Source organism: Bacillus rossius, chromosome 15 (assembly GCF_032445375.1).
Source record: "Bacillus rossius redtenbacheri isolate Brsri chromosome 15, Brsri_v3, whole genome shotgun sequence".
Classification (NCBI taxonomy): Eukaryota; Metazoa; Arthropoda; class Insecta; order Phasmatodea; family Bacillidae; genus Bacillus; species Bacillus rossius.
This window is the reverse complement of record NC_086342.1, coordinates 22,556,072-22,571,092: the sequence shown is the minus strand read 5'-3', so window position 1 is coordinate 22,571,092 and position 15,021 is coordinate 22,556,072. Positions and strand designations below refer to the sequence as shown.

Genomic DNA, 15,021 nt, shown 5'->3' with positions numbered 1-15,021 from the left:
CAGATGAGACGTCTCACAAGTCAGCAGCCAACCAACAGATGACAATTACCCTTGTAGACACGGGAAAGTGCAATCTATAGTAGAGGCAAATTAAAACGCGAATTTCTCCAGTACTTGCGGATAACTACTTCAGGATACTGTGTTCCGTTGTAAACAAGGGGGAAAAACGCACGCGGAAAGAATAGTGTTTTTTTCACGTAGCCTTAACTATTTTGGAAAGCTTTGTTTTCAATCGAAGTAAATGTTTGTGTAATCTTTTTGAAAACGTGTGAACTTAGTAGTATATCTATAAGTTTAATATTTCGATAAACGTACGAACAGCTGTGGATGAATTTTGTAACCAGTTGTTTTTACAAATTAAAATCGATAATCAAAATATAATTAAATTTGGACTGTGTAGGTGGTGGTTTACCCGCAACACTTGCCCTCCTATCAAAACACTTCCGGCGCTGAAATTTTGACAAAAGATGTCACATAATACTCTTTTCTCATATAATTGAAACTAAAACGTAGCTACTTGTAAACCATCCAGCACAAAGTATTCCAAAAGTAAAAAAATTCGAAATGTCCCAATCGAGGCTTAACTTACCCATGAGAAAGCTTCTAATAAGCCTCTGAGGGAGAGCTTTGACCTTGACCTTGACATCGGACGCCATCGTTACAATTTCCGTCTTGTACACCATCTTGAAAATTCGTAAATTTTAAGCTAGAAAATCGGGGAAAATGTGACAATGAAAAAAAAATAATTTAACAAATAAAAGATTAATAAAAACTTCCACCATCTTGTATTAAGAGTCACCATTGCACTTTTCGTTACGGTCGCCATCTTGGATTCTAGAACTTTGCAATTTCTGATAAATAATTACATGATGTATAACCTTATTGGAAAATTTTAATTAAATACAATATATTGACATTTGCCATTGCAGTTTCGAACTGTTTGTCAAGGAAAAAGAAATCCAAGGACGCAAATTAAGAAATATAAATCAGCTGATATCAAACAGATAAACCCAGTGATGAACCTAAACAGGTATTACGGACAACACAACAACGGCACCACAGACGAACACATTCAAACTTAAATATCAGACAGCGTAAGAATTCCGTATCTGAAGTTTTTCCCCCTTGGAAAACAGTGCCAAACTGCAATATCGTACGTCCGAGAAATTGTAATAAATCTAACTGGAAATGTCTAGAAAAAAATATCACAATTATTCTAACGCCAACCCCGGATCAAATATCAGAGTTGAGATTTTATAGATTTGTGAATTACTAGTTGTGAAAGTATGCAAAAAAAACATGTGCAAAAATGTACAAAAGCATGTGAACGTTTACAAAAGTATTGGAAAGTATAAGAAGTCATGCGCTGCCACTGCCATCTGTACAACGTTAAAAATTCTCACGTAGAATTTACCAAGAACATTGGTTACAAATTATCCAGGGATCATAGTAAATTTACGACTATCTTCGTTCATTTCTTTGAACATTAATCCAAAAGAATATTCTTTGGTATATTAACAAACCTTTCAAAACCTCGTTAAGAACACTTCTCTTATGTCCACTTGTGTGTTTACCTTTGTTTAAAAAGAAACACATAAGCCCGAAAATTAAAATACGGCGTAGTTTTCTACAAAGATTCAGTTATTTGAAATTACGAAGAACCCTTTCTTTTATTTTAGGTTGACTCTGCGTTGATAAATCATTAAATTTACTGTAATTTCTAACAGTATAACCACTGTAAATATGTTTAAATATAAGTTTAAAAAAACACTCCATCGAACAATATTCGTCACATAAGTTATAAACATGAACTTTGTTACCTGTCTACTTCCGTTACCCTGTCATTCTGATATTACTCTACAGGCTGTGAAAAAACGTTTCACTTAAAAAAATCAACAAAAATAACGAGCAGCCAACAAACAGCTCTGCAAAACAAATGTAATATGTGGATGATATATTTTTTTTTTAATTTCAAAACGCGGGCTTTCTTGAACTTGTTCTTGCCGCCTGATTTGTTTTTTAAGTAGCACTATATATTTTCCCGAGTTGGTATAAACTGGTATATTCTTAAGTTGGTAAAAGCTTATATAGGTATAATGCAATAAGGTATAAAGGTATATATGGCAATCTGTCGGTAAAAGCTTAACGTTTAATTTATCAATTATGGAGAGGAGGACATTAGAATTAGCTATAAACTAAAATTTATGAATCATTAATACAGGTAAATTTGACGCCTGGCATTCCTTCCTCGGTTCCATGGTCCAATGCCTGTATAAAGCATCTGGATCACTAGGTCTGTTATCGCTGCGATGATGATACAGTTTACGGCACACCCTGTCACGTGTTGTTCGAACAAGCAATTGACCTGAGTGACTCAGGTTGTATGTCAGTCAAGACAGCGAGCCAGAAGACATATCCGGCTTCTGAATACCGTCTTAGATCGTCTTGGAAGATATTTAGCCTTAAGACTTATTGAAATGAAAATCTGGAAATAAGTGTGCCAATTTTGGTGGCATTTTAAAATAGTTGCAACTGTACTTACACAATCGCCGATGCAACATTTCATGAAAAGACTAGATGGTTGGGTCCTTTAATGCATAACTTGTGGTATTTATTACCTTTCAGTGTATTGTAACGGCAGTCAGTTGCTTAACCGGCTAAATAATGCCTACAGACTTTTGTGTTCATCTATGGCTACGAAATGATTAACTTTAACGTGCAAAAATTGAAAGTTGTGTAAAATAGTGTGGACAATGTTTGAATGCAAAAAAAAAAATTGACTGCCATAAAAGTATATTTTTGTTCGTGCAAGAAATTTTTTGTGACTAATTAATCTCGGAACTGAATACGTTTTTGCATTAAAGACCTTTTTTTTTCTAATATTTATAAATCTTCACCCTGCAAGAAATTATAGAATTTTGCAACGCAATAATAAATAAACGCTGCCATTTATAACAATTAAAATAAAATATAACATTCTATACTTTTAAGGGAAAAAAATTAATTTGGATGATTTATTACACAAAAAAAATTATCCTGTAATTTTTACTAGTCATATTGTAAAAAAAAATAACTTTGCTAACTTAGCATTTTTTTTGTTTTAATGAGATATATTTTCAAACTATTCCGACACTTTTTGTAAGTGTCCTTTCCTGATTGGGATGATTATTGTTCTTATCATGTCACACCACCAGTGTTAAACTGCACGAAAAGGGAGTAAAGGTTTCTGGGAAGAAGGGGAGGGGATCGAGAGAGGAGGTCGCTGTATTTGTGATTTTCTCCCTTGTCGCCTGCCTATATGTTTTCTCTGGTGTTTGTCATTGTTACAGTCAGTTACTAGAGACCTGAAAAATTCGCGGATTCAATCGGTGATAGGCTAGAATTCAAACACATATACCTCTTAGATAATTTTGCTATTGACTTACTGTTCATCTGGACGAATCTCAACCAGTTATAAACCCTCAACCAAAGAAGTATCGAATCATAGAAAAACCAGCTGAGACGACTTACAAGTGGCGTTATTTGCCCGAGTGTAAAGGGGTATGTGCAGTCTATCCTGAAGGCCATAGAAACCGCGAATTTTGGAGGTCTGTATCAATTACAACTCAGCGTACTCTTTCCAAAGATATTATGTATATTAAATTGCCGTCACTCTGCGTGCTCAGCCCCTGCGCGTGAAGTCTAGACGCCGTAGGCTCCACTCTTCCAGGGTCGAACCCAGGACCGCGCTAGCGATCACCCGCCGCACTGCGTACCGCTGTTAAGGCTCGTGGCGCCTTAAGACCCTACACCACGTCTTAGTTGCTTATCGCATTTCTCTTATTCTCAGTAACCTCAAGACAGTACATGCAAAAAAAAATTATTCTGCGAAGTTACAAAAGATTCCTTTGGAAACCAGTTGCCAGGAAATGGTTTGTAATACTACAAGAAACATACTGTAACTTTGTAAAACAAGCGGATATGGTTATTTGTGCATATATGAAAAAAGTGTTTTTTAGAGATAATACTGAGTATTTCTTTCGAAAATTGGAACATGATTATATATTTTAATTGAAGTTTCATTCAAGCATATATTAAATCATGGAAAAAAATAATCAAATTTTCAAAAATTGGACTTTACTTTGTTTTATTATGCTTATTATGTGGGCAGGTAATACTGGAAAGCATTCAGGGAACAGTTTACCAAATATTTTTTAAATTTGAAAGTACTGGAACAGCACATAGCATAAATGCCCGGGTAAGAATCCGAACACATTATTACTGCGAACACTATTAAATATAGATACAAATTTACAAATAACTGTAATTAAAATGAATTTTTTTGTTCAATTTAAAAAAAAACAACCAATTACAATGTGCCTTTCAAAAACATTCAGGTACATGAAAAATGCAACGTACAGGAGGGTAGGAAATTAAATAACAGCAAAATAGCTACTCATAAATTAACTTTATTGTTACAAAATGATGTACCTTATGATAAAGACCGTGGCCAGCAGATGATGTTGGCACGCCCAATATACACACACATTTTTAAAAAATATTTTTTTTGTAAAATGTATTTTGAACATTTCTTTTAATGTCAGAACTAGATATCAAACGCTTGAATGCGTCGAAACTGATACGATAACAAAGGCTGAAACTTCTGGTCCACTGTCAGCAATTGGGGTGAATGAACAGCATTACTTTAATCCAATATGTGTGAAATGAAGTGCTAAGTCTGCAATGATATTGACTTTTTCGTATTTTATAAAAGAATGAGACATTCATGAGACTTAAATGTTAAGGGGAAGATATAGTAACTTAAAGACGCCATCTTATTATTCAGTCTTTATTAAAGTTCTGTCGTTTAATTCTACCAAATTGTTTTCTTTAAAGCATAATATATAAGTTGGAATGACTGAAGAAAACAGAATTTAGTTACTAAATTGGTGTTTAGAATTTAATTAAATTCTGCGATTGACTTCAAATGTAATAATACTGTCTGTATATAATCACCCTGAATTAGTCGTTGAAAATCTCTTAATGTGTGTTTTCTGCTTTAACAAAGGCAAATTGTCTATATTAAACGTTAAAAATTTGGTATGTCATAAAAAAAATGTTGAAATAAATATGGCGTATAAAATTAATATATATAATCTCTAGCTTATAAGTAGAGAGAGATACGGAAATTTCGGAGATTTATTTAGTCTCAAGATAGAATTCAAACTTTCATGTTCTTGCACCGTGTTCATGATTTTGGACAACCACCCCCCCCCCCCTCCTCCTCCACACACCATGATCCAATCGCCCCCAGCTAGGAGAGAAGAAAGCGATTCAGGTAGTTGCAGTTAACAAGTGCAAAAAGGCTCTCTCTAAGTAATCAGCCGAAGGAAAAGCAAAAATGGGTTGAGCTTAAGTAGGATTTGAAACTCTACCCTGACGCCAGAAGAATCCACGAAATTTCCGGGTCTCTACTCATAAGTAGATACCCGAAAATTTCGTGTATTCGTCTGGCCTCAGGGTAGAATTAAAGTCATAGGTGTTCTCGATCCATGTTTGCTTTCCCATTGTTTGATTTCTTAATGAGGACAATTTATCCTTGTTAATTTGCACTACCTTCTCTACTAGCTGCTCACGGTCCAAATAAGTGCGATCCAATTAGGAACACAGTGCAAGCGTGAGAAGTTTTGGATTCTAACTTGCGGCTGAAATGAATTCGTGAAATTTCCGCATCTCCACCCATAAGAAAGTCCATGTATTTTTCGCGAAAATATTTCGAGACTAGACCAGAGTTCAACAACTGTAGCATCGTCTGTGTTTCGTGATTGGTTGAGTTTATTTTAGGCACTTGTTTTACTGTTGGTACACGAACCACAGCCATTCAGTACAGAAGCAAACGCGTCCTGAATGGCCTGGTGAAACAAAACAATGGCTTCGCATTCAAATGGCCGCTAATCACAAGGAAGAAACCGCTTGCGTGGGCATACCATGTTGCAGTATAATGGGCATCAGCATAAGGCTACACGCGGTCTCTCTCACCGCTGATCCTCATACATAGAGACAGGAAAAAAAATCGCGGATTCATTTCGCGAAAGGCTAGAATCCAAATACGTTTGCCTTTTTTGCTGCTTCAGTGATCGGGACACATATTATCTGAAGGACTCTGTAACATTGAAAAACCTTCAACAACAAAAGAAGTATCGAATCAGGAGCATCCCAGTTAACAGGTGCCAGTAGCCAATGTTTAGAGACCTGTACAATTCGCGGATTCATTTCGCGATAGGATAGGGTCCAAATACTTTTGACATTAATTTGTTTCAGTGATTGGGCCACAGTTTATCTGAAGGACTCTGGGCCAATGAAAAATCTTTAACAGAAGAATTAGCCAATCATCACGATCATTCCAGTCAACAGGTGTTACGAGTCGGTAACCAATCGGCAGATGTAATTTGCACGAGTGCATAGAGGAACATGGAGTATATCCTTTGGGGATTTGAAATCGCGAATTTTACAGGTCTCTACCAATGGTCAAGTGTAATTTGCTCAAGTACATAGATGATCGTGGAGTCTATCCTAGAGGTCATTGAAACAGAGAATGTTTCCGGTCTCTGCCAACACATAATGGATAGAGACCGGAAAAATTCGCTAATTCATTTCGTGATAGGCTGAAATTCAAACATGTGTACAATTCTGCTGGTTCTGCTATTGGCTCGCAGTTTAATTGGAGCTCTCTGGGCCAATGAGAGACTTATCGACCAAAGAAGCGTCGAATCACAAGCTACCCAGTGGAGACGCCTCACAATTTAGTACCCAATGAACACGCGTGTTTACTTGAGAAATGCAGAGGATAATTGAGGCTATCCTAGAGGCCACTGAATCCGCGAACTTTTTCCTGTCCCTACCAATGGTCAAGTGTAATTTGCTCAAGTATATAGATAGAGACCGGAAAAATTCGCGGGTTCAATGACCTCCAGGATAGACTCCAATATCCTCTACACACTCGTCTCGACTGGGTGGCCTGTGATTCGACACTTCAATGAGTGAAGGTCTCTAATTGGCCCGCAGTCCTCCAGAATAACAGTGGATCAATGGCAGAAGCAGCACTAAGATATAATTATTTGAATTTTAGCATAACACGAAATAAACCCGCGAATTTTTCAGGTCTCTATATATAGATGATCGTGGAGTCTATCCTAGAGGTAATTGAAACAGCGAATTTTTCCGGTCTCTTGCTCGCACGTAATGGAGGTTTATAAGTTAGACGAAGCGCGGTGGGAGGACGGCTAGTGGACGGCTGGGGCCACGGGCAGGTTGGTGGCCACGACGCGGAACCCGAACACGTCGTCCGCCACGTAGCTGACGGTCTGCAGGACGCCGTTGGAGTCCACGTACGAGTAGGAGCCTCGCGTGACGCCGTCCAGGGTGCGGGTCTCGTGCTTGGCCGAGGGCCCGCCCGAGTAGCCGTAGCTGTACTGGCCCAGCTCGTCCTGGGCGTGGTACTGCGCCGAGAGGGGAGTCAGCGACGAGTAGGAGGTCGCGGCTGCGGCGGGGACGTGCGAGCGGTAGTGGTACCCCGGGTGGCCGAGGGCGTAGCTGTAGGCGCCCAGGTAGGCGGGAGTAGCTGCGACCACTGGGGCGACAGGCGCGCGGAGGTAGGCGGGCGTCGCTGCGACAACTGGGGCCAGTGGGGCGTGTAGGTAGGCGGGAGTAGCGGCGACCTCAGCCTCGCTGTCGTCGGGGGCGGCTGCGGCCGCCTCCGCAGCCCTCTGCACCGCCGCCAGGTGCTCGGCCTTGGCGCGTCGCACCTCGGGCGTCTCCGTGACGGGTAGCGGCGCCGCCGGGAGGTCGACGACAGCCGAGGGAGCAGCAGCAGCGGCGACGGCGACGGGAACTGGGGCGGGGTCCCGGGGAAGGTTCGTCGCGGCCACCCGGAAGCCGTTCACCGGGTCCGACACGTAGCTGACGCTCTGCACCAGGCCGTGGGCGTCCAGGTAGGAGTAGCCGCCTCGCGTGACGCCGTCCAGGGTGCGGGTCTCGTGCTTGGCGGAGGTGTCTCCGGAGTAGCCGTAGCTGTACTGGCCCAGCTCGTCCTGGGCGTGGTACTGGCTCGTCAGGGCGTAGGGGTGCACCGCCGCGTAGGTCGCCGGCGCCAGGCCGTGGTAGAGGCTGGGTCTGGCGGTGGCTCGCGCCAGCAGGCAGCTCGCCAACAGCTGAAACACGTCCGCCGACCGTCACTTACCCTCTCCCCGCTGGTAACACTCGCTAGACAATCATCTCATCTCGGAAACTGCCCTGAATAAACAGGTTCGCGCACGGAGAAAAAGGTCGGTTCGAATCAAAACAAATATCTGTTTATATATGGCGAAACAGATATTTACTTTCCGTGACAAAATATTTTGTTGGCCAAACCGAATTTTGTAGAGTAACGAAATCGATTCATAAACACCTAACATAATATGCAGTTAAACTTACCAAACCAATTTTTTTTTTCTGGATCAACAAAATCTTTCCAACAACAACATATTTGTTTGAATCAACAAAATAAATGCATTTCCTCATATATAAATAAATATTTTGCTGTGGCAAACAAATCTTTCTCTCGGTGTGGGCTCAAAAAATATTTTAATTTGTCAACATACACTCTAATTTGCTTTGTGGATGAAACTGAACTATTCATGTAATATTACAGACAATTGTAAAATTTCGTACATTTACATGAAAACAACTGTACTTATTACTATAAAATAGTGTTTGCAGTAATATATTGGGCTCGGATTCCTACTCGATCATTCATGCTTTGTGTTGTCCCAGTACCTCCAATAGATAAAGTAATTTGTAAAGCGTTCCCTGAATAGATTGTCAGTATTCACTGCGCACATTAATTACCCATTATACAAAAAAAAATAAAAGTCCAGCTATTGAGTATTCATTATCTTTTCCATGGTTGAAAATATATATATGCTTGATTGAATCATCAATTAGTATATAAAATTATGTGCGAATTTTCGTTATAAATACTCAGTATTTTCTCTAAAAAACGTATTTTATATATGCAAAAATTAAGTTACAATATTTTTCTTGTAGTGTTACAAACTATTTCTTGGCACTTGTAATGAAAATTTTGTTAATGTGTACACGTTAAAACCTTATTTGATATCAGCAATATAACCACCAAAGGTGTATCAAGCGTAAAATGGAAAACGAAGGGTAGAAGGAGGAGGGTATATTTTCAGGTTCAACTTGTTTCATGTTGTTGCTCATTCTATCTCCAGCTAATGACTCTAATGTATTTCACGTGCGACACAGTTTATCCACTTTGGAATAAGGTTTATTTAAATTGTTGACTGAATTACTAAGAACCGATTCATTGTTTGTTTGTATTTTTTCCGTTTTTTATTTTCTTTCCTCCTACCCTACCTCCATGTTTTCTCCTTGCTTTGTAGTCCCAACTAAACAATTTTTTCCCGTCACAAATAAGCCAATTCCTAGACATTGGAAATTCTTTTGTATTCACCAAAATTATTTTTTGGGGTCTATTTTGACAAAAGTGTGTTTACAGTGTGTAGTAATTGCTACAGACTTGTCCAAAATGGAGCACCATCGAAAGTTTTCATGTTAATTTCACTAATTTGCAGTTGTTTTCACAGTTTCACATCCAAACTGCGCTAAGAAAATGTCAATCACAGCTGTTGTTAGGAAGCCTGGCAAATATAGTGCGTTCCATCTAACTTGAACAATTGGAAGTATCTTCAGACAAACATCACAAATTCTCGAAATTGAGAATGATTTTTTCCTGGTATAAGTATTTCAATCTGATGATATCAAGACAGTGGTTGATTTGCTACTTTAAAAATTTACTGACTAAACGAAAACATTTTACAATGTTTTGAATTTTATTCAATATGCACGAATTATTTTATAAATCACATAATTCTATAAAATTCAACCATGAGATAAAAGTCTGGAAATTTAAATAAATGCCACCGTGTTTCGTGGTGTGTTGTTAAGGATAATCATATGGAAAATTGTTGGCTGTGCAGAGCGGAAACTGAAGATTGGTATCGTGATATTCTTGTTTACGTGTTGCGTTTTTTTTATTGAACGCAAAAATAGCTGAAGTGAAAGTAGCTATCTTCAGCTTCGAACGAAGCCCTCTATCATTAATTACGCGTCTTTTACGCACGAGCAGCTACAAAGCTCGCAGCTGACTAACATTTTTACTTAATTTTATGTATATTATTTTCATGAATTTATTCATGTTTTCTATCATTTTTACCTTCTTTTACTGACGCTAACATCAGTTGTTACTTTTGTAATTTTACTTTATAATTTGGTTAGGAAACACACGTCGAAAAATTTAAGAGGAGAAAAAATATATTTTTCCCCTGTACTCTAGAACGAGGGATGCCGTATATTAAAATAAAATCATACCTGGTTTGCACTTTAATATGTAATGTTATAAGAACGAATATAATCGCGAAGATCGTAACACTGAAGTAAAAGTGCTGGACAACAAGAAAATACGCAGTACTGCAGCTATAAAGTGTAATCAGACATGAAAATTAGACACGAGTAGATTACGTGAGTGAATAAGAGAAGTGCAAAACAGCAGATGCTGTAACTATAAATATGGACTGGAAACATTCGAGGTTTCGATGACAGTCACGCTAGACCCCACAGTCCTCTGTATAGTTGGGTAAATAGCGCTGCTGACTTGTGATCGTTTCAACTAGTTTGCATTTGATTCGATAATTCTTTGGTTGAGGGTTTCTTTTTGCTCCAGATTCGTCCAGATGAACAGCTAGCAAATGAACAACTAGAAGTTGTAGGTTTCGAATTTAAACTTATCGTGAAATAAATCCGCGAATTTTTCCAGTCTCTAACTAAATGTGGATTTATTTCGCAATAGGCAAGAATTCAAGCATGTTTAGTTTTTGGAGCTTCTGCGATTGGGTCTCAGTAGTTATGTATGTAAGTGTTTTGATCCAAGGGTGGATCATGCTCCAAATGTGTGAGGGGGAGGGGTAGGAATTCTTGATAATTCGATATCTTTCATAGGGGAGAATGATCCATGGTATCGCACAGATAAAGTGTTGACTATATTTCGTAATTAATTTCTTTTAAATTGTTGAAATATCAACAAATGTGTTAAATTATTTTCAGAAATTATTGTTTGTATATAAATAAGTATAATTATATATATGGTTTAGTGTTTTTTTTCCCACTTCGGAATACTCCTGAATACGCCCTTGCTCTGAATCATTTAAAAACCGCCAACAAATGACATATTAAAGAACAGGCTTCCCTGTTAACAGGTTGACACAAGCCAGTGGCCAATAAGCAGGAGGCATTTGCTTTAGTATTCGGACTTGTGAAGACTATCCTGCAGGTCCACAGACTCCACAATCCTTCACTCATTAGCTGGTGACTTGCGAGAATCCTCAATAGCCTGGTGGCTCGAGGTTACCTTTTTGGTAAACGGTTTAACATTGGCCCTGTGTGTCCTCTCAATAAACCACAACCATCTCGAAGCCCATAGAGATGAAATCTGCGAAATTTTCCGGCCTCAATGAAACAGATCCGATAAAAGCGAAATAAAGACTTGAATAAATACTCAACCCCGGCATTGGAACTGGTTTTTGTACAAGAAATTTACCAAAATACTTGTTGAAATTAACTAAGCAGTTAACACTTTAAAGCTTCCGTTTGTATTTGTGAAACTTTGGTTCATTCGCCACCCGCCACAGATGGCAGCACCGAGGTCACACATTTCCGTTCCGCTAGACGTTCCATTCATGAAATTACTTCTACCAAATGGCGTACATCGAGAGTTAGGATGTTATACGGGGAAAAAAATTGGTTGTCTGTAAAGTCGGTTTACGGACGATAGTTTAACGTGACAACGTCATAACAAAACATTGATGAAATGATTGCATACTTTTATGAATAAAATTGAATCATTTTTATTTAAATAATAAAATAATAAATACTTGAAACTATACTAGTAATCAAATTTTTAAAATGCAAGAATAATTAACCTTTATTGACGAAATTGTTGTTGTAATAAGCAATGAAAACCACATTAACTTTTCACTTCACTTTATAAACATTCGACGAAACAGTTCACGTGTAGATGACTTGTAATTAATTTTAAAAACTGGCGTTTATCTATAAAGTTTAAATATAATTATAAACAAGTTTTAATATAAATAATCTGTAATCGGATATCTATCATCAGTTATATGAATCACCATAATCTTTAGTCAATTGTAACATAACCTATTATTACTGCACTCGCCGACAGCGTAACTGAACACAGCGTAACGGAACAATGAGCGTAACGGGACACAGAGTAACGGAACAATGTGCGTAACGGGACACTTTTTCGTGCGTACAGCCGGCGTTCATCGATTTATTAGACGTTGTCACGTCAAAAATCAACATGGCGTGCTAGACCGCGCCTTCAAGCGCACAGGGCACGCCAGATACGTGAGCGGTGCGTCACACTCGGCGCAGCGCAGTTCCTGGTGTGGGAATGTTGCTCGCTGGCGTCAGCGAGTGTGGGTCTCGAAACGCGACCAGGAAATACCGCCGGCTCGTAATCACCGCGTTGCCCGAGGTCTGAACCAAGGACGCCCGGTCGGAGATAGAGAGAGAGAGAGAGTACTGCGTCGCGTGTGCGCGCCACCCAGGTCACGCAACTTCTTCGTCACTCGCTGCAAGGCAACTTCTTCGCTCTCGGATGTGAGTGTCACGTCTCGTCAGGGTCGTGTGTCTGTGTCGGCGAGGCGGGGGGGACGATAAGTGCGACTATCGCTGGTGCTCCTGGCGCGGTGTCGCCTCTAAGCGCAAGGCTCTGAACTGGCGCGCAGTCTTTTCTCGTCGTCCATACTAGAGAGGTGACCGTAACACCGTATGGTGAAGGAAAATAAGATAAAGTTTTAATGCGAGTCCTTTGAGTGATTTCAAGAAACCTGTACCGGGTGTTTCATGTTTAAACATTATTCTGAAGACGGATTTTTTAAGCCATTTTCACTCTTATAAAAATACAGTTTGAAAACGAAACACGAAAACAGAACGAATCATCCGCACTCGGGGTACGCTTAAATGCTTTTCGTAAACAGACCTCTCTCAAGTGTCTTGAGCAGTGTTATAGTCGCGAGGTTTTTTATTTTTATTTTCTGAAGCTCTGCACACTGTGTCTGTGTGTGTTCCCGGGTAGGCGGGGGTCTTAAGTTGTATCTTGGTTCTGTGGCATTAACTAGCTCACGGCAATAGTTGAGAAGCTAATCTTCAGGTTCATTTGAAGTTGCGTGACATCTAGAGGTTGAACGCCGGTACAAGGAACAACGAGGGTGTTGAGACGAAACCCGACGGTAACGGTGAACTCTTGAGCGAACTAAAACAAAGGGCGGCGGCGCAGTAACTAGACCTGGCGGGGAAGGTCGACCGGAGGAATCCACCCGATTGGCGCCTGGTTACAGAACCTGCCACTTAACGCCGGGATTACAAGTGCTGGTGCTTCTAGCGCGGTATTATCGCCTCTAAGCGCAAGGCCGTGCACTGGCGCATAAGAAAACTACGAGATTTGAGAGGCAACTGTAACATAATATGGCGGAAAAATGAAGATATGTATGTATGTAGCACCAGGCATTTTAGAGATCCTTGAAATAAATAAAGGGAGCTTCATGCCTTATATATATATATATATACATACTTTTTTTTTTAAAAACACGCGTTTTAGACATTTTCACTCTCCTAAACGTACAGTTTGAAAACGAAAACCGGAAACAGATCTACTCATCCGCCCTCAGCATATTATTAAAATCTTTTCATAAACAGATATCTTTCGGATATTTTAAAAAAGTTAAAAATTCTGTTTTTGAAGTTATCCTTCTTTAGGCGCGTTATGAAAAAAATATGAGAGTGAATTTTTACGATCCTCGCGAACCATGCAAATATATTTTCACAGAATTTGAAAAAAGGCTGCAGACAAATTAAAATTATATATGAGCTTTAAAATCTTGTACAAAAAATATTTATATTGAATACTGGTTCATGTTATCAAAACATTTAATTATTGTGAATATTAAAGATATAAATTGTGTTTATAAACTTTTTCATTTGTATTTATATAGGCGAGGTTATGTTCCCGTAATGTATAATTTATTTGCATTATAAATTATAAATATTTACATTACTATAAAATAAAAATTAAAAAAAGATTAATTATACTACATATTCACTATATTGATTGCTTTTAATTAGTAATTAAAATATATCTGGATTATTTTACTGAATTAAATAATTCATTTATACACGTGTTTATATTAGTATTGAATACAGACTATTTATCTTATTATTCCGTTTTGTTTGAATTTATCCTTTACCAACCGTTTTTATGATATCACTCCAGTCATTTAATTATTATCTTTTTATTAATTATTTGCATTCAAGATTAAAGTGGTAAGTGTAACTTCCAACGCGCTTACGTAAGCACGTAATCCCTGCCCACGTGTACCGTGCACTCACCAGCAGGACTCGCATGGCGGACGGTTGTCGGACTGTCGCAGCGCTCCTGGCGGTCGGCTCGGGAACTCGCTCGGCGGACGTGTGCTGCGGCGCGCGCCTCAGCCGCGAACTTTTATAGCGGCTGCGCGTGGGTCGCTTGCCCACGCGCGGGGGGGGGGGGGGGGGGGGGCGGGAGGAGGCGGTGTCCGGGGGCTGAAGAGGCGGTCGGAGCGCTGGCCTCGCAGGGGGACGGAAACCTCGCGCTCGGGCGACGCAGTCACTCGTGCGCGTCGTCTTCGGGCGTGTTCCGTCTACCCCCCAAACCCCCCCCCCCCCACCATCCCACCCCCCCTGAAACACGCCCTTCATCCCCGCGGCGCGACGCCGCCAGACGGGCCAGACTCCCCTCAACTGCTAGCTCGGCAGGGGAGCTACTGGCCTCTAAGGGTTTTTGTGGTGAGTTCGATGCTTGCATAGACGCGTAACCTTTCTCCGACGCCTCCGAAAACCGCGACGAGACGGCGTGTACGC

General features: G+C 39.8%; 1 protein-coding gene across 1 annotated transcript; it reads right to left on the bottom strand.

Moving 5' to 3' along the window:
• Positions 1-4,428: 4,428 nt before the first annotated feature.
• LOC134539210 (cuticle protein 19.8-like) lies at positions 4,429-14,615 on the bottom strand. The gene is made up of 2 exons (XM_063380997.1): positions 14,512-14,615; positions 4,429-8,189 (listed from the first exon to the last, which is right to left on the bottom strand). The coding sequence occupies exons 1-2, from the start codon at positions 14,524-14,526 to the stop codon at positions 7,263-7,265; spliced, it is 942 nt and encodes a 313-aa protein (XP_063237067.1). The 5' UTR covers positions 14,527-14,615; the 3' UTR covers positions 4,429-7,262.
• Positions 14,616-15,021: the final 406 nt, after the last annotated feature.